General features: G+C 42.2%; 1 protein-coding gene across 3 annotated transcripts in view; it reads right to left on the reverse strand.

The window, feature by feature from the left end:
- KIF26B (kinesin family member 26B) overlaps positions 1-21,054 on the reverse strand; it is a 227,281-nt gene that overhangs the window by 106,984 nt on the left and 99,243 nt on the right. For 2 of the 3 annotated variants that reach the window (XM_068115929.2, XM_078778867.1), the window contains 2 exons: positions 14,416-14,599; positions 8,876-9,076 (listed from right to left, as the gene is read on the reverse strand). In XM_068115929.2, coding sequence (XP_067972030.2) covers positions 8,876-9,076; positions 14,416-14,599 — 385 coding nt within the window. Of the gene's footprint in view, positions 1-8,875; positions 9,117-14,415; positions 14,600-21,054 lie in introns of all 3 variants that reach the window. The other variant, XM_078778866.1, reaches the window with a different exon arrangement.

Consider the following 21,054-nt stretch of genomic DNA (forward strand, 5'->3'; position numbering starts at 1 on the left):
CAGATGCCCTAGTCAAGAGCCTGTGTCAAGGGTTTACATAGGACCTGTCTGACAAGACACAGGTGAAGGAGATCCACCATCGGGTGGAAGAGGGTTTGAAATGCATTGGCAAGTGCCCTTTATCAGGAAAGTTGAAACTCTGATACCTGAAGTATGGCCGTTTCCCAGAGTCATGTGGCCACTGATGGTGTACAACTATGGCACTGCCACACGTGGAAAGGATGGAAAAGAGAGTGTCAGTGCAGATCAGATGATGGCTTGGAATACCACCCTGCACTACTAACATTAGCTACTATATTGCCAGTCTATGAAGCTGATCTTATGGTTGACAGCACTTACAGAAAGGATTCGGGCCAAGAAACCACACTTGTTTATAACCTTGAGGAATTCCACGGACAGGACACATTATTGAGGGAAACTCCACCAGATGTAAGAACTGGATGAAAATGGCCAGGCCAAGAGGAGATGATGGATATGGAAAGCCGATTAAGGCAGGACACAATGGGCCAAGTTCAAACAAGCCGAGCTGGGCTTAGTATGACGCCAATGCTGTTCTTCGATAAATCTGGAGTGCAAGAAAAGGAGGAGAAAGTATGAGTGGCTTAGGCAGTTGATCTATCTCAACAAGGAGTGTGGTGTACTAGCGAGGAGTTGAGCCAATAAAGTGTCATTGTTAAGCGTCTGGAGCATTGAGCCACTCAAACTGAGGTTTCTAGTCAGAGCAACGTAAGACATCCTCATAATCCTCTACAACATTAAGAAATGGAGGAAAGCTGACAAAATTAAGATGCCAGAAGTATGACAGGATAGGATCAATGAAACATATCCTGTCGAATTGTGAGGTATCTCTAATAGCGGGTCTCTACACCTGGAGACAACCAATTGCTGAAGCAAGTGCGGCTGGTAATGATGAGAGGTCCAAAAGGCATGTGCCTTTTGTGCCTGTACAACAGGCAAAAGAGAGGGCCAACTCTAATGCCATCTGTGAAAGTGGGAGAGCGTGTATTCAAAGGGAAGAACGGCAAATCTAAGACAGTTGGAACCTTTATCAAAGCCAGCTACAGTCACGTGAAAAAGTAAGTACACCCCATGTAAAGTTTTGACTTTTTCAACATATTTCAACATACAGCTATTTGATCTTCATTTCAACAATATTGATAGATAAAGGAGATATAATATAACAAATATCATGAAACATTTACATTTTGTAGTCCATTGTATAATTTAATAAACATAAATGCAGATTTCGCATGTGGAAAAAGTAAGTCTACCCCATGAAATGTTTTTTATCTTTTTAACATATGTGGACATATCAATATTTGATCTTCATTTAAACAGTATCGAAAGATAAAGGTGATCTAATTGAACAAAAAACAATGAGAAATTGACTTTGCAATAATTTATTCAACAAAAAATTGTTGCACAGCTCGTTTCAAATCCCCCCACAACATCTCAATGGGATTTAGATCCGGGCTTTGACTTGGCCATTCCAGAACCCTCCATTACTTTCTTTTCAGCCATTCCTTGGTGGATTTACTGGTATCTTTAGGGTCATTGTCATGTTGCAAGGTCCACCTTCGGTTGAGCTTCAACTTTCCGACAGATGGCCTCACATTATGCTCAGGCACCCTCTGGTACAATGAGGAATTCATAGTGGATTATATGATGGTGAGCTGCCCAGGGCCTGATGCAGCAAAGCTGCCCAAACCATAATATTTCCACCACCATGCTTTACAGTTGGTATCAGGTTCTTGTGGTCAAATGCTGTCTTTGGTTTTCGCCAAACATGTCTTCTGGTACTGTGGCCAAATAGCTCTATCTTTGACTCATCTGTCCAGAGCACATTGTTCCAGAAGTGCTGGTCTTTGCCGAGGTGTTCATTGGCAAACTTTAGTCTTGCCCTGATGTTCTTGCTGTACAGCAAAGGTTTCCTCCTGGCACACCTCCCATGTAGTCCAAATTTGTGCAGCCTCTTTCTAATGGTAGACTCGTGCACTTTGACATCAACAATGGCAAGAGCTACCTGTAGGTCCTGTGATGACATTCTGGGGTTCTTGGAGACTTCTTTCAGCATCTTGCGGTCTGCTCCCGGGCTGAACTTGCTGGGGCGGCCTGGCCTGAACAAGTTGGCAGTTGTTTGAAATCTTCTCCACTTGTAGATTATCTTCCGGACAGTCGAGTGATTGATTTCAAATTGTATGGAGATCTTTTGAAATCCCTGCCCAGACTCGTAGGCATCTATAACCTTCTTTCTGAAGGCCTCAGAGAGCTCTTTTGATCTAGGCATGGTGACGCCACACACTTCAACAACAAAGAGCAAACGAAACTAAATGTCTGAGGTTTAAATAAGACAGGTTCCTCCAAAATCCTCTCTAACGATGTTCTAATCATATGCACCTGAGCTGGTGCACCTGATTCTAATTTTAGGTGTTTGAAGTAGTGATAAATGTCGGGGTGTACTTACTTTTTCCACATGCGAAATTTGCATTTATGTTTATTTCAATTATACAATGGACTACAAAATGTAAATGTTTCATTATATTTGTTATATTATATCACCTTTATCTATCAATATTGTTGAAATGAAGATCAAATAGCTGCATGTTGAAATATGTTGAAAAAGTCAAAACTTTACATGGGGTGTACTTACTTTTTCACGTGACTGTAGCTGCATATTTAGAGGAACTGATGGTCTTCCTGCAGCAGATAGCAGCAACAAATCTGAGACCAGATATTGTGCTGTGGTCAGAGGAATCAAAGCTGGTCATGCTGAGTGAGCTGACTGTCTCATGGGAAGACAAAAGTCCACGTAGTCCATGAATAAAAGATGGCCAAACACTCAGAACTGGTAACCCAATGTAAGGAAAGAGGCTGCAAGATGCACTGCATCCTGCTCAAAGTCGTTCGCTGAAGGTTTTCACCAACGTCCTAATCCTAACCCTGACCAACCTATGACTGGCCAGGAAAGAGAGGAAGGGAGTAGTCGAATGAATGAAATGATTGAATATGAATGATCGTTTTAAGGCCATTTTTTCCCGCTAGAGCGGGGGTTAGCCTTGCGGGCCCCATGACAATCATGGTTCCCTGTTTGAGGAAATGTTTTTTTTATGGCCAGACGCCCTTCCTGACGCCAACCCTTAGTCGCCTCTGACGATGCGCAGGCATACAGTGTACCTATTCTAAATCGGGGTACACATCGAAAGAGCTATAAATGATGCTACAATAACCTAAACTCAGATATCGCAGAAATACAGAACTGGACAAGCAATGATGGCCGACCAATAGCTCATGCAGCTAGCGGTGGCATTTGTCTTAGTAGATGCTGCTGGTCCAGCCCCGGAGGTCATATTGGGGTTAAAGGGCAAACTGGCAGGGGGACCACGACTGAGGATCTGGCTGCGGAGAAGGCAAAGTCTGTGAATTTGTTTTGAATCTCCTGTCTTGATGACCAGCCAGTCCACTGCTGGACAAAGCTCCCTCCCCCACTCCTCAACATGGGTCATTCGGTTCTATTCAATGCAACCCCAGAGAATTTGTACTCCATTATCTTTTTCTATTTATCTCTCGGTCTGATATTCGGACTACCTCAGCTTCTTCCAGTACCTTAGCAAGGTTGCCAGTTTGCAATTCTCATTGTTCATCATTTATCCATTCTTCTTGCTATGTGACCAGCCCTGTGCCATTTCAATTTTTAAAAATAAAATTATGTTCTTGTCCCTTTTGGTTCAACCATGACACTATCTTTTCATGGCTCTTTACATGATGGTCAATTTTTGCTCCATATTCGTTAAAGACTGTTTCACTGCCATGTGCCATTGCTGCGAGGACACACTGAAGGTAAACTTTCCTTTTCAGACACAATGACAGTTTGTTTTTCACTACTCCAATGAATTTTCAAATTGCTGCACTCCGCTCCCCCCTGCTCTTGTATGAGTTCTGCAAAGTGATCCGTATTGAGTTGCACAAGTTGTCCGAAGAAAATGTGATCGCTGGTTTCTTCAATTTTTCAAATATCAATTTGATTCTCTTCCATTTTTGCATCGCAGTTGAACCTTCATTTTGTCATATTCATTTTCATCCAACCTTTTGACCCTCCAAATTGAGCTCTTCCATCATGATTTTCAGTATTCAACATTGCATGAAATTAAAACAATGACATCTGCGAATCGTAGGTGGTTCAGGCTTTCTATAATGATATCCCAATGTATCTGTTGGAATACTCCTGTGCAGGCAGTGCACCATTTTGATGGGATAATGTCTCCCTATTTGACACCTCTTTCTATCTTGTTCTCACCACTACATGGTGCAGTTTCAAGTGTGCTGTTCTACTATTGTCTACTTCACTAAATACAGAGTGTTCGAAAATAAGTATACACTTTCAGATTTTCAGATAAAGATTTAAATTCAACCAATTATGGCTGGAATACCACTTTACCAATGGCATCATCGTTATCACCCTATATACCCCATAGAGAGTTGATAAAATATAGCAACTAGATGGTATTCAGAGAATACTTACCCTGTGCAGTTAACTTGGTATGAGCCAACTCTTCTGTTTTTGAATGTTTTTTTTTTAAATTTGATCTAATATGGCTGCCAGACACGTGAGCGATGACATCATACATTTATATTCTCTAATATAATTATTGCATAGATCACGCTCAATAAATTTCAAACTGATCAGACGAAGCGTTGTCCCTGTCGAACTTTTATGTCATAATTATGGCACCAATGACGTCATAGTTAACAACACCTTTTCCCCATATGGAGTTTTTTTACAATGAGCCACGTTTCAATTTTTTCCAAAGAGCGGTTTTGGAGATGTAGAGGTGCAACGTTTTTCGGTTTTTCCAAGATGGCGCCTGAACCACATGACCTATGACGTCATGGTTATCATTAAAATATTCTACAGGAGGCATTCCTGTGGTGAAAATTTCGTGTTTTCAAGTGTTCATCAAGCCAACAGTTGCTGAGACAAAAAAATTCATAATGATCAGATAAGTGTTATACTTGTCGAATTATGACGTCATAAGGAAGGTACCGATGACATCATCATTAACATATCTTATTCACCATGCGGAGTAGTTGACAATGAGCCAGGTCTCAATTTTTTCCATGGAGTGGTTTCAGAGATATAGAGGTGCGAAGTTTTTCCAATATGGCACCTGTACCACATGACCTATGATGTCATATTTATCAATGAATAATTATGCAGGAGGAGCCGCTCATATTCTGAAAATTTCGTGTCAATCGGACTAACAGTTGCCGAGAAAATGAATTTAAAAAATGCAGACACGAACGCACGTACGCCACACGTACGCAACCGAATGCCAGACCCTACTTTTTGCTTCACAAGCGCAGGGTAACATAATATTCTCCATGGGGAGTCGCTCCTATGTTTAAAGTTTTGCATCGATCAGAAAAGTGGTTGCAGAGAACAGAGAATTAAAGCAAAAATATATAGACATGGATACACATTACACACAAAAAGACATGTTGCAATAGTCTCGAAATCCCATCGGGACAAGACTTATGAGCACCAGCAAGCTTGCATTGGCAGACATTGCTTCAATATAAATGTGTTACTATCACTGACCCTAATCCAAGCTTATTTATGTCTTCTGTCTTGTGCACCTAATGGCACAGGGAGATATGGATCGATAAATACGTCTTGTCATGGACAATGTGAGACCATCAAGTTCTCACCAAGGGATGCTGTACCATTATTAACTCCGGCAACTTCAACTTGATCAAGAGACTGTGGGCAGACTTGGCAATCGTGGACACATTTCGTGATGATGCCCCAAGTATGTTCAATCAGATTCAAGGCCAGAAGTCATGCAGGCCAAGTCCATGTGAGTGTTGTTGTGGTTCTGAAGTGCAGTGATGACAACACGTGCAGGATGTGGACAAACATTGTCATCAATAAGGATAAAGATGGCACCTTGCTATTTGGCTGGAGGAATGACAACAGCCATAATGATCTCATCAGTTTATCTGACACAAGTCATAGCCACAAAATTAATGGTGACAAGATTCGTTTTTTCTTCAATTGAATGTCAGTTCATATCATTAGGCTGCACCCACCAAAACGATCATGTTGTGTCATGACAGAATTAGAAAATGGTTCCACACATTGTCTTCAGACTCTAACACATCCATTATGGAAGTCAAGGCAGAATCTGGATTTACCAATGAAAAGAACATGGCATCAATGATTCACCCTCCTGGTGTGAAGTTGTCGTCCATCATATGCAATGATGTCAATGGCACTGTGTTGGAGGAATACAGATCAGTTGTCTTCTGAACCTCATACTGGTATGCAGCCTATTTCAAACTGTCAGGATCAAAATTTGATGATTCATTGGTCTTTTCAGGTCATACTGAAAAGATTGTGCTGTTAAAAAGTAGTTTCTTTGCAGATCATTATAGATAACGATCCTCACGTGTAACTATTACCCTTGGGTGACCTGAATGAGTTCATCACCATGAAATGTCCATGTGATCATACCCAGTCAGTGCTCAAGAAATAACAGTGTGATGAACATTGTACAGGGAAGCAGCCAGTTTGAGTCATCTCCCCATGAACCATCCTGATGATGTGAGCCAATTAGTTTGGTGTTCAATGATAACCAGCCATTTCTAAACTGATTTTGACAACTTGAGTGGGTACTTTTCACAGGCTATTGCATAGGAAATGTGCAGACATATACATAGAGCTGATGATAATTGTAACATTACATGATGCACGTCCAATCTCTTTACTGTCTCTTTTTGCTCATCAGCCCGTTCATCCGCACAGCGAGACACGGGGTTTTGCAATCGCGCGAGTCGTTGGTTGTTATCTCCATTTGCGGGTTTCAGGAGGTGGAAAGGAGCCTTCCCAGGACCAAGAGTATCCACCTCGGCTTCGGTAAGGGATCACGGTCCATGGACCAAGCTGTTCAACTTTTTCAGAGTTTTGTTCCAAGGGCTCTTTTCAGGATCGTCACTGAACCTCGGATTGCCTCCAGTTGTAGTTCATTTGTGGTAATATTTCCGGGCATGGTTTTTAAAATCTCATTGAGGTTCTTCTTTATCATTCCTGTTGCTCCAATTACCACTGGTAAAATTTCGATGCAAACTTTATTCTAAGAATATATAGAACACTAATTAAAAATTGGGTCAAAATATCCAAAGGCATTTGAATTTTTGGCATTGGGTCAAAATTGGGTGAATTTTTGGGTCAAAATTGGGTCAAAATTTGAAAAATTGAGTCAAAATATCCAAAGGCATTTGAATATTCAAAATATCAAGATAAGTATAAATAGATGTCATTGGCCTGTCCACCGCTTCTTTAATCGCTTCCGTGCTTCTTATTTTGTCTGCTTGCATTTTGAGATGCTTTCTAGTTTACCATTGGAGCTGTTGTCATAAAATCTTCAACAAATCTTTATGAGAATATGGAAAAGAGTAATTAACAAGTATAATAAAATAGCTGTTGTTTTCGTCAAGTTTAGCCCGAGTACAAATTGGACGCGGACAGGCTTTGTATTTTGGGATGCTTTCTAGTTAGCTATGCTTTGCAAGACTACGCAATATCTCGAGCATGCATCCATACCTTATTTTGGAGTTGAAAAGCTGTTGCTAAAAATTTTTTTGTGAAGAGCATATTTTCACCAGTCTTTTGTCTGATTTATGTCAAAAAGTTAGAGAGAAAGAGGTTATTTTCATTTAAAAGACATGAGGCTGAATTGCCAGCGAAGAGGTCTTGTATGAAGGAGAAGGGGGTGTGAGATCAGATAGCGATGGGGTGTGTTGAGTAGGAAGGGAATAAATGGCATTAATGTTGGAAAGAGTAAGAACTAATGGGAAAGAGGGAAGAAGGGAAAGTGAGTGTGCAAAGTATGTGAAAGAGGTAAAATGGTACAATTCATGCACATAAGATATTTATATGGCCAATAATCATGACATTTGTACATGTGATATAAAACCACAGGCAGTGCAGTAATGCAGCTGCTTTTCTCAAGTACAATGCAATTTCAGATGGACCCACAAACATTGGTACTTCTCCAAAAATATACCTTTTTACCCTGTGCTCGTGAAGCGAAAAGCGGGGTTAAGCGATCGGTTGATGCGTACGTACGTGTCTGTATTTGAAAAACTTATTTTCTCAGCAAGTGTTGGTCCAGTTGACACAGAATTTTGCAACATAGGAGTGCTTCCTCCAGCAGAATCTTTCAGTGATAATTATGACGTCATAGGTCACATGGTACGGACGCCATCTTGAAAAAAACGTTGCACCTCTAAATCTCCAAAACCGCTCAATGGAAACAATTGAAACATTGTTCATTGTCAAGTACTGCCCATGGGGAACAAGACACAGTAATGATGATGTCATCGGTGGCTTCATTATGATGCCATAATTCGACAAGTACAACGCTTGATCCGATGAGTATGAATTTTTTTTTCCTTTGCAACTGTTCGTCTGATGGACACGAAATTTTCACCATAGGAGCGCCTCCTCCTGTAGAAATGTAATCATAATTATGAAGTCATAGGTCACGTGGTGCAGGCGCCATCTTGGAAAAAACAAAAAACGTTGCACCGCTATCTCCCAGACTGCGCCATGGAAAAAATTGGACCATGGTGCATTGTCAAGTACTCCCCATGGGGAATAAGTTATGTTAATGATGATGTCATCAGTACCTTAAATTAGGAAATTGTTTGATTTGAGGACAGCAATCAGTGAAATTCAAAAATAGTATTTCCAATAAAGTGGAACTGTTCTTAATATGAGCAGATTGAAAAGAGATTTTTAGGAGAGAGTTTCTCTGTAACCACAACTGCACAAACTTTATCGAAGAATGCACATTACTTAGCATTGTTGGCACACCTGTGTTGCATCCCGACAAAATACAGCATCAAAGGCAAACATCTTGGGTGCACTGATGGCGAGACGGCGGGCAGCAGCACTCAGCAAACCGTTCGGGGGTTCTGGCTCATGGAGAATCACTTGTGCCTTGTCCGTATCTGCCTTGAGGAAAGCTGAGGTTTCACCTGGCTCTTCTGGGCTGATCCGCAGCATGACCTTCACCTGGCAAAATAGACACTTACTAGACTCGTTATTGGTGGCACTTCAAACACAGAAATGCCATTTTGACATCAAACAAAACGGTCTCCACATGAAGCAACACCGAATGAAGCAATATCATCGCAGACTGCTTTATTAGTGAGCTGCAATGGAACCGGCACTTGATTATTTCCGACACTTTATCTGGAATTTGTAATTTTCCTTCCATAAAGTAATCAAAAGTCATCATTGCAAATGAAAAACAGTTAGAAGGCTCATAAAGAATTCATAACGGCAAAAGCCCTTTGAGAAATCAGTTTGCGTCACACGCAAGTCAAAACCACAGAGGAATAGGCCGACCGAGCAATTCCCCTAAATTGTGCAATTTCTCTCGCAGGGCTAATTAACCTACACAGCCTGGAATGATAAAGAAAAGTGACATATGTGATGGAATAAGCATTGCGAGTCTTCTTCTAAAACACTACTTTCCTCTCTTCCCCCAATCACTGATACAGTTTTGGATGTCCATTCCATTGGAGCAGAAACTGCACTATTTCTTGATTGTTTCTTATTGCTCTGTTGTCCGTGACTACCCTAATCACCGTATATCTCTCACTTGTTGAAATACGGTGCACACTAGTTACCTTTGTACTCTTTCAGCAATTTTATGACAAAGGGCTTTGAGAAAATTCCTCATCCTATGTGGCACAATTAGGGACCCCTTATGTATGTATGGTAGTCTTTTCCTACAATGCTGGAACAGGGTCCAGAAATGGGAATTTGATTTTCTTTTTCTTCTGTTGTGTAAATTGGCTAACCCCCGCTCCAGCAGGGAAAATGGCCTTAAAATGCCTGTTGTGTGTGTTGTGTTTCTGTTGTGTAAATTCTGTCATTCCTATCATTAGTGAATATCTTGAATTATCCTGCACATTTTGAAAAAATAAATAATTATGTGCAATTCTGAGAAACCCAGTTGTCATCACCTATTTCATTCTTAACAATATTGTTATCCATCTGTGCTAAGAAAAAATCAATAAGCCCGAATTTGCTTTGTAAGAGTGAAGATATTTCAGAAACCTCAAATAGATGACAATATGCTAAGGTACAAATAAAACACGAGAAGATGTCCAACTACAAAATTGAGAGTAAAGTGGCGCGATGATGGAGAGTTTTCCGAGCAATTTCAAAATCCATTCGGTGAATTGCTGGGTTCAAGTCAGTGAGCAAAATTTCACTTTCGCTTGAGCAAAATTAATACAGTAGGCATCTAAAATTGTTGTACACCACTTCTTTCCTATTCCATCTCCAGGCACTGCATGACGTCAACGCCAGGCACCAAAGGGGGTCCAGCGATGACGCGCGCTGAAAGGGAGTACTCAGTTTCACTCTGGCTTCCTTCTTTCTTTCTTTATTTCCTGGTTTCTTGTTTCTTTGTTTGTTCGGAAGATATCTCAGCCATCCTTTGAGCTAGGAAGCTAAAATGTTGGCACAAGAGTGCGCACGTGCTTTGGCAAAAACAGTATTTTTTGTTTTTTGATTCATCAATTAATTCATTAGTTACTTAATTATTATCGATGAATTAACAATCAAGTTATTAAGTACACGACAATGACTAAGTGATTTGGCTGTAAATGGTATTTTTAATTGATTGATTGATTAATCAATTAATTATTGAATTATTTGATTAATTACAAAATTAATTTTCAAAAAGTTACAGATTCGGATGAAACGGTGGTGGTTTATGTATGCTATTAGCCAATTGATTAAGAAATTAATTATCTTACAATTCTTATTTATTTATTTTAACTATTAATCACTTATTTATTTTCGTTCTCATCTGCACAATATCTCAGGCACCTTTTGAGCTAGGAAGCTGATTTATTTTGACATGACACTGACCAAGTGATGTGGCTAGAAAGGATATTTTCGATTTATTGATTAATCAATTAATCGATTAATTATTAATTGATTAATCAATTAATTATTTATTTCCGATTGATGTCATATTTAATTAATCTTCAAAAAGCTACAGCTTCGGATGAAACACTGGTGTTTGAGGTATGCTATTAGCCAATTGATTAAGAAATTATTTTATGATTGCTGTTTAATGATTTTAAGTTTGCAACTAATCAATCAATTATTGTATACCTCTCCCTCCCAATACAGTCTGCCGCGCTGGAGGATGTTATTTATTTATTTAGCATGGGGGCGGTGTAATTTGAATGTATCTGCACTTGTTTCGTTTGTTTATTTGTTTCGCTGAATTCTCACCGAGTTACCAATGGTTGACAAATCTAGGCATGACATTTTACTAACCAAACTTTTGTGTTGGTAGAATGGAAAACTAGTCTCCGCGATCCGGTGTCGATCTGTGTCAGCAGACAGGTAGAATGATGGATGGAATCAAAATGACGTTGGTTGATCGGAGTTTGCTAACTGCTGTGGGAAGCAAGGACATTTCGGTCGTTAATTCTTCATCAGAGGAAAAGAAGGGCTCCGACACGCTGGCATTTGTGCTCCGACGAAAGGTTAATGCCTGAAACATCAGCTTCTCCTTGCTATCACCGGCTGTTAGCATAGCTCACTTGGTGTCCTGTTGATTTCTTCCATTGTCCTTGTGTTAATAGCCAAACTCTCTGCTCTCCAATTTAATCTGTACAGCTGCAATATATTGTACAGAAGAGGACACACTTTTTCATGGTATCCCTGTAAACAGGTTTAATTCATGGATTATGGTTACAATCCACCGTTTTTGTCAATACCAAATGGCCAATATAACTAATACCTTCGTCATTGGATATATCATTAAAGTCCATATTAAAAAATAATGAACGAAATCACTGGAATGTCAATTGAGGTATACCAACTGCTGTGGGAAGCAATGAGAAGCTGAAATTTTGGGCGTGAACCCTTCGTCAGAACAAAAGGGGGTCCCTGGCGGCCTCCGTGGAACGTGTCCGGGAGAGGGTGCCTGGGACCCCGGGAACTTTTCGAAGACCTGGGACCATATCCCCGGAGCTCGCCGGGTTAACACCCAAAACGGCCGCTTCTCCTTGCTTCCCACGAAAGTTCTTATACTCCGATCAAAGTTCCATTGATTTTATGCATTGCTCCACCTGTCCGCTGACGCAGATCAACACAAGCTTTTATGAGCAAGACTGTCTTATTATGCCACATATTTAACAATTGAGTCACAGATTATCTACCCTTATATAAACCCATGTTGATTGCTTCCTTCAATACATTCGTTGCTTTTTTCTTAACAACACCAAGCCAACCTTTCAATCCAGCCAACCGGCCCCACCTTATGTCAGACATTACAGTTGTTTACAGTATTTTCTACTGTTAACCAGAACTGTCACTTGTGTCCGTTTGTTCATTCCTTCCAATAAAAAAGAATAAGAAAATAAACAAATTATGACTGAAGATCTGTCCATGATTCTCCTCCATTGATTACCTAAACTATCCATCACTGCTGAGATAGACTTTGGTGCTTATGAGCCATCTCACAATAGCCTGTTTTAATCACCAGCACCAACACAGTTTACCTATTCCACCACCTGCGCCTGTTCAACCGCTGGTACAATTGTGATGAAGGTTGGAATGCTGGGCCAGCTTTCCTACTGGAGTGACATGGAAAGGAGAGATTGAAGGCCCTTCCATGTAATTTCACACAGTTTTCTGGAGAGGATTCCTGAGACTTTGATTCCCTCATTGCAAACAATAGTCGATATCAAATAGTGTTTTTTTTTCTTCCAGATCTTCCGATGTCCGTCGTTTCCTTCACCAAAGCAAATTTTAATCTTCAGCCATGTTTGCTTCCATCTGTGGATCTTGAAGGATATCACATCTTTTTTCTTCTTTTTTTTTTGTATACAAGATCGAGGCTCGTGTAAGAGCTAACATCAATCACAAAAAAAATAATAGACACACAAAACATAAAATAAAGGGAGCGGGAGACAAGATGGGGAGAGAGAGGGAAGCACACAAGTACAACAGCAGAGAACAGGGACATCGGGAGATCTGTGGGAGGGAGAGGGCTTGGGGGAGGAGGCATGGGAAGGGGGATTGGGGGTGGGAGAGGTATAAACAATGGACACTGCTAGGACTTCCAGGAAAGAAGTCGGTATTTCAAAAAAAAAGGATCTGGGGTGAATTGACGGGGGTAGAAGAGATCAAGGTTTTGGTTGGGGAAAGATAAGAGATGGTGGTGAACAGCTGTTTTAAACACCTAGAGGGAGGAGTGGGATTGAAGAGAGTGAGGGAGTTTGTTCCAGAGGCGGGAGTAAAGAGGAATGAAGGAGTGAAGGTGAGCAGAGAGTCTTGATTTTGGCAATTTCACCATAAGAGGGTTACTGGCAGATCTTGTGCGACCTGTAGGAATATTTGGGTGACAGAGCACAGCTAGAGCTGGGGAACAAGGCCGGAGAGGAGTCGGTAGAAGACAGAAAGACCACCAACCTGCCTGCGGTGAGCGAGTGAAAGGCCCTCGGAGTTAGCTTCATCGCGGGAGATTCCAATGATTCTGAAAGCTTTGGTTTCAACAGCATGAAGCCGAGCTAGGTGTGAGGCAGGAGCACCAGCCCAGAGGGGAGAACAGTATTCCATTGAGCTGCGGATGAAAGCCTTGTATGTGGTGAGGAGCTCAGGTGTGCCAAGGAAGGACTTCGCATGACGGAAGATGCCCAGTCGGCAACTGGCTTTGGAGGCCAGCTTGGAAATGTGGTTTTCCTCGGAAAGATCATGGCAGATAGTGAGACCCAAAAGCTTGAGTGACAGAATTTCTTGGAGAGGATTGTTGAGAAAGTAGATGGGAGGGTTTTCCAGTCGGTATTTTCGGAGAGACAAAGTGAGAGTGTGAGATTTGTCAGGATTGAAAGACATGTTCCACTTGTTTGACCAGTCTGCGATTTTGTCCAGGTCTGCAGAGAGTGAGGAGGCTGCAGACTGCCGATCTGAGGGATGAGGAATGGAGCGGCAGAGAGTGGAGTCATCAGCAAAGAGATGGAGAGGATTTTCCAGAGAGTCGGAGAGATCATTGATGAAGACCAGAAAAAGCACAGGGCCCAGAACACTGCCTTGGGAAACTCCAGTCTTGTTATTACATGATATAGTTCCTTATTACAAACTTCAATAAAGATGGCTTTGAGTGTTGCACTAAATCAATGGCTTCACAGATGTAAGCAAAAGGGGGAGATGACTAACGAAAACGAAAAAGATTATCCTCGTGAAAATCGAGTAATGTTCAGTAACGTTCGGATTCAATGTTCAGTAACGTTAGTTGAAGTTGAATGTCATTACCAGTGCCAAAGGTGACTTGAAAAAGGTTCGGTGCAACACAACTATCTCCGCGAAACACCCACCTTTCCGATGCTTTGGCTCTCCTTTGCTTTTGGGGCAGCGCGAAGCAGTCCTGGCGGTGTTGGCGGAGGGAAGTCACGGAGAACGGCGCAGAAGTTGGTGGCAAAGGCAGGGAAGTCGACATGCGGCTGCGTTGGCACCATCCCGCGGCACCTTTTCGAGGAGAGGTTGAGTTTCTGCGCAGCCCTGTGGTGGGAAACGTCATGCCACGTCATGCTCGTACACCCAACACCCGAGGGTGAAAATATAATGGGCAGCACATAGTAGCAAAACTACTGGTGAAGACAGGCCATGGCAGATCAAAGGACATAATGAAACAACTTCTCAGTGGATATTGTAAAAATGGTGAGCGTTATTGCTTTGGTGGCCTGAAGGTCTGCACCGTATCATTTTTTCCTTGTTTCACGCAGCCATATTCCCAGAAAGTTTGACTTTTTGGAACACAGTGGAATTTCTTGAATTTCTGCCTTAGGGCAGAATGAGCCTATTTGGACCCTGTGGATGAGAAGGCATATTGGGGGGGGGGGGGGGGGGGGGGAGTGGGGTAAAGGGAGGTTCCCCAGGGAAATATTTGGAACTTTCATGATTTAATTGTGGATTGAATGACTCGAGTGCAGGCGTGGAAATAATGGCATTACTGTAGCCCATCTAGTTTAGGTGGTAATGAGAGAAATGTATTAAGGTGTCCAAATTGCCCAAATGTTTCTGACTGACATACACATCCATATATACAATTACTTAAGCGTACATTGTAATAAACTAGGGCATGCCCGTACTATATCTATATCTAAAATTATATCCCCCCCCTCTATTTACATGAAATGGTTTGGTCCAAAGCGAACGGCTTGCGAGTGGTGACAATCCCCCCCCTCTATTTACATGCAATGGTTCGGTCCAAAGATGTGTGTATGGATAGATAGATAGATGTGTATGGATTCATTCATTCATTTTGTGTGCAGGACATGGCTGCTGGCTGTAACATTGCTGGGGGGTGCTGCTATACCTCTGATGCAGTGCCCCCCATAGGTTAGAGCAGGCATTGTATAATTTGGCCTGGGTCCCAGTGATATAGCTTGCCTACGCTTCACAAACGACACCATGCGATCTTTAATGTCCACCAACTATTTCCGGCAGATGGGACATCCAGTTTAACGTCCATCCGAGGGTCGGCAGGTACATTAATGCCTCATCCTGCCTGATAAACACCACGGTGATAGTTTATAGCTAGGCCGAGACAGCTCAGAGGTGAGTGTGCAAACCTCTAGGCCAGCCCAATGTGTATGGATGAGTAATACAAATTTGTATCAAGAGAAACGACAACAAATTCATCAGACAGTGGAAGTATCAATTAATTGGAACAGATACAACTACGGAATTAACTAGAACGACACTCGATAGAGCACATACCTCCACCAGGCTGACTAGTTTACGATTTATATTCGACTGATAGGCCAGATCTGGATCCAGACCTGAACCAAAATCTAATCTGCCTGTTCTTGTCATCTACCCAACTCATCCACCAAGTTTTCTCATAATCCATCCACAACTTTTTGAGTTATCTATGCTACATATCGTTTTTAGCCCCATCTCTCAATGGCGAAGAATATAACCACCTTTAGAGGCCATTTTTCCCCGCAAAGCGGGGGTTGGCCTTTTTCGGGAACCGTGGTTGTTGTTGTTTTTCGGTCCCCTTTTTGAAGCAATGTTTTACGGCCGGATGCCCTTCCTGACGCCAACCCTTTTTGCCGCCTTTAACGACAAACAGGGAATTACCAGTGAACTGGTACTCAATTAGCCGACCTCGGAAGGATGACAGGCTGAGTCAACCCCCCTGGCGTTAATTCAGCGATCGACCGGGATTCGAACCCAGGATCCTAGGATCCTAAGCCGGCACCCTAGCCGCTAGCCCAACACCAGGGATAGCCCAACACCGTCAATAGTGAAGAATCACATAAAAAAAATACTCGGATCTGGGTTCTGATCCGGATCTTCACCAAAATCGAATCAATTCTTCCTTGTCGTACACCCAACCTGTCCACCAAATTTCATCCGAATCCGTCAATAACTTTTTGACATATCCTGTTCACAGACATCCGGACTTCTCAGCGAGCATATAAATATCCAAGTTAAAGAAATGGGAATTTGAAAATCACCATTTCTTCAGTGTGACCAAAAATGAAAAACACTCGATATGAAGGACAAATAAAGTTCTGCAGGCACAATTAATCCTGCTTCTCGTCAACCAGGTTTTATAATTCACTTCTGACCCACGCACCCAAAGCGCAAAGCGGAGTGAAGCAATTGGTTCACTTATGTCTGTCTGTTCGTCCATCCGTCCTTCTACAAACGTAAATTGATGATCGAGTAATAACAATTTCAATCGAACGTTGCATTCTGAACACGAATCGGAACATAAATGGGAAAACTAACCCGCCATTCAGCAGTATTTGTCCCGATCTGAATTTGTCCTTTGGATTTGAATTTGAACTTTGAATTTGCTTTGAATTTTGAAACTTTGAAAAACTTTTGAAAAACTTTTGAACTTTGAAAAACTTTGAATTTCAACATAAATCTGAATTTGGCTCTGAATTTGTCCAGATCGCCCATGCGCAGAGACGAGTGAGATACTTTTTTTTTCACTCTGCCTGTCTGGCAGTTAAGTACAACTGAAAATCATTCCAAACAGGAACGTTAGTTTTTAAGGGCGTCAAAAAAGAAACAAACAACAGGCATGAATAACTGATGTAACGTGTTAAATAAGGTTGTGTAAAAGGTAAACGTCAACGGCAGTAAACCTCTGGAATTATTTTTTATACGACATTTAAACTACACATCAGGTTTAAACTACACGTTCAAACTACATGTCTTGTTACATACACGTCAGGTGGGTCGACGACAACCGTTAGACTACCTGATGGTGCGTAGGCGAGATAGGGGGCACACCTCCGGGACAAAAAGGTGATCCCGGGGGAGGAGGCTGTTTCACAGCACCACTTGGTTGTCTGCGACATAAGGGTGAAAGGTGCGAGGAGAGCTCGGCGGGTGAAGTACCAACCGAGAATGAAGGTGTGGAGGTTGAAAGAGGTGACAGTAAGGGAGGCATTAAAAGAGAGGCTGAGTAGGGTAGAGGATGATGTGGTTGAGCTTGAAAGTGGTTGGATGTCAATGAAAGCTAGTCTGTTGGGAGCCGTTGGTGAGGTATGTGCATGGACAAAAGGACCACCGAGGCACTCGGAAACATGGTCGTGGGATGATGAAGTTGGAAAGAGGATTGACGAGAAGAGGAAGAAGTTCATGGAGTGGCAGAAGGCGAAGGGCACGGGAGCAGAAACAGCAGAGCATGAAAGTTATAAGGCAGCCAGGAAGGCTGCAAAGAAAGAGGTAGCAAAGGTGCAGGAGGCATGCAGGAAAATGTTCGTAGAACGCTTGGATTCGGAAGAGGGTCAGAGAGCGGTATTCGGGATTGCAAAGCAGATAGCGAAAGAGAGGTGTGATGTGATGGGGGTGAGCTGCTTGAAGGATGAAGTGGGACAAATCGTTGTGGACACAGATGGAATTAAAGGAAGATGGAAAAGATATATGGAAATGCTGTTGAATGTAGAGAATGAATGGGATGGCAACATAGAGAGTAACCCAGTTTTAGGACCGGCAGAGAAGATAACTGAGATGGAAGTTGAGGAAGCGATAAAAGCAATGAAGAGTAGAAAAGCGGGAGGGCCGACGGGAGTTGTGGGAGATATGTTGAAGGCAGCAGGAAGTTGGGGTGTGAAGAGAATGACAGAGATCTGTAATCTGGTGGTGAAAGAAGGCCGCATTCTAGTGGATTTGAACTGAGTACCCTCGTCCCTCTATACAAGGGGAAAGGTGACCCTCTGGAGTGTGACTCGTACCGAGCGATAAAGTTATTGGAGCATGGAATGAAGGTATTGGAAAGGGGGTTGGAGAGGAGGATAAGGAAGAAAGTGAAGATCGACGAAATGCAGTTTGGATTTATGCCAGGAAGAGGAACGACAGACGTGCTCTTTATTGTGAGGCAGTTGCAGGAGAAGTACATGGAGAAGAGGAAGAAGTTGTTTCTTGGGTTTGTTGATCTGGAGAAAGCATTCGATAGGGTTCCACGCCAAGTAGTGACATGGGCATTGAGGAAGTTAGGAGTGGAGGAATGGTTGATCAGAGTAGTGATGGCAATGTACAAAAGAGCGCGCGCAGCTGTAAGGACGAAGGACGGGAACAGTGGTGAGTTTGAGGTGAAGGTGGGAGTGCATCAGGGGTCGGTACTAAGTCCACTACTATTTGTAGCTGTGATGGAGGTGCTGGCTCAGAACGTAAAGGAGGGTTTACCGTGGGAGTTGTTGTATGCAGATGATCTGGTGTTGAGTGCAGAAAGCATGGATGGACTGAAGGAAAAGATGAACGAGTGGAACTTGTGGAAGGAATGTATGGAGACAAAAGGTCTGAAGTGAATATCGGAAAAACGAAGGTGATGGCAAGTGGTAAAGCATGTGGTGAGGTGGAAAGAACTGGGAATTGACCGTGTGCTGTGTGCAGGAGGGATGCTGTGAAGAGGAACAGGTTGAGATGGTTTGGTCATGTGCTGAGGAAGGATGAAAGTGACCGGTTGAGAAGAGTGATGGAAATGAATGTAGAAGGAAGTAGAGGACGGGGAAGACCGAGAAAGACTTGGCTAAAGATGGTGGACGAAGAAATGCGGGCAAGGGGGTTAACAAGGGGAGATGCAGAAAATAGGGCAAAATGGAGAAGATTGTCGTGGGGCCCGCAAGGCTAACCCCCGCTCTGGCAGGGAAAATGGCCTTAAAATGCATGTTGTTGTTGTTGTTGTTGTATTTAAACTCATTATCTCATTTAAATTCAATTATACAGAACACTAAAGAACACAAATCGCCTTTTTATTGCTGGATCGTGCGGAGCTATGCTGTGCAATGACATGCCGTGACATGTACCGGATCGTGCCGAGCCATGCTGTGCCGTGACATGTGCCGGATCGTGCCGAGCCATGCTGTGCCATGACATGCCGTGACATGTACCGGATCGTGCCGAGCCATGCTGTGCCATGACATGCCATGACATGTGCCGGATCGTGCCGAGCCATGCTGTGCCATAACATGCCGTGACATGTACCGGATCGTGCCGAGCCATGCTGTGCCATGACATGACGTGACATGTGCCGGATCGTGCCGAGCCATGCTGTGCAATGACATGCCGTGACATGTACCAGATCGTGCCGAGCCATGCTGTGCAATGACATGCCGTGACATGTGCCGAACCATGCTGTGCAATGACATGCCGTGACATGTACCAGATCGTGCCGAGCCATGCCGTGCAATGACATGCCGTGACATGCCGTGACATGTGCCGGTTCGTGCCCTTGCCATGCCGTGCCATGATGTGATGTGCCGGGTCATACCATGCCGTGCCATGACATGCCATAGAATATAACTCACATGCTTGTGGATTTACTTTTGTTTCATAAAGAAGAGTATGATTATTTTAGAAATATAGTTGTCAAAGTGATAACAGAATTCAAAATGAATGAGCAAAATTACTCACCCATATATAGTTTTACTGCAAATATACACAAATAATTAAGTTAAGCACCCCTACACAACGAATTAAGGTAAGCACCCCCTAATATATATTCTTTGTGTATATGTATACATTGGCATATATTCTAAGGTATGTGAGATCAAATAATGCTTGGTATGACATTAGCAATTATCCATTGATGAAATTGAGTGATCAAAGTGAAAAAAGTGATTGGTTGAGTCAGTGATCCGATCACGTGGGTCCTACACACGTTATTGACGCAAAGATCGCTAGAGGTCTTCTCAGAACAATGACTGTACGTTAGAAAACATAAACGTCATCCACACTGTCCGTGATGGACCTATAGCTCCATACTTAAATTGAGGTGAAAATATGCCTAAAATTCCCAAAAAATTTCACCTTAAATTATGCAGAATAAAATATTGAAAACGGCATGATTGTTATGTTTTTATGTGACCATAATATCACTTCTCCAGAAAATATAGCAATATCATGGGTATATTACACTGTTTTGACGACAACAAACTTGTAATGTGCGAGGTTGTAAAAAAACGGGGGGGGGGGGGGGGGTGCTTAACTTAATTCTTTGTGTATAGAAATGACTAACTTCTCACCTCCAGCATTATCGTTATGAAAACAATCGGAAGTCATGCAATCAACCCAAATTCAGATGCATCTGTAAAAGTTTTGGAAATAATAAATTCACCTTCCCCGAGTGGAAACAAAATGTCTAATGGTGCTCACACCGATATGTTGAGTGCTCCCTTTCAATGACAATCACAACGTCACTTCCGTGAATGTGAGGTCACTTCCTCCATGACAGAAATAAATTCAATATGGCTATATATATATATATGCATATGTGGATTGTGAAAGAGCTCTATAGTCCATATATTTGAGGAAATGGATTGTGGCTGTATTGTGCAATCAGCAATAAACTAAAGTAAATAAAGAATTTTTGATTAGAATGAACTCCTTATTTAAAAGTTTACAGCTATTGTATTTTTTAAATGTAAATATGGGAAAAGGGGAAGAGGAGCATGTTAGCATTGCCTAGAAACAGTTCGAGTGTAAGC

This window comes from Myxine glutinosa, chromosome 5, assembly GCF_964187855.1.
Source record: "Myxine glutinosa chromosome 5, kmMyxGlut1.1, whole genome shotgun sequence".
Lineage (NCBI taxonomy): Eukaryota > Metazoa > Chordata > Myxini > Myxiniformes > Myxinidae > Myxine > Myxine glutinosa.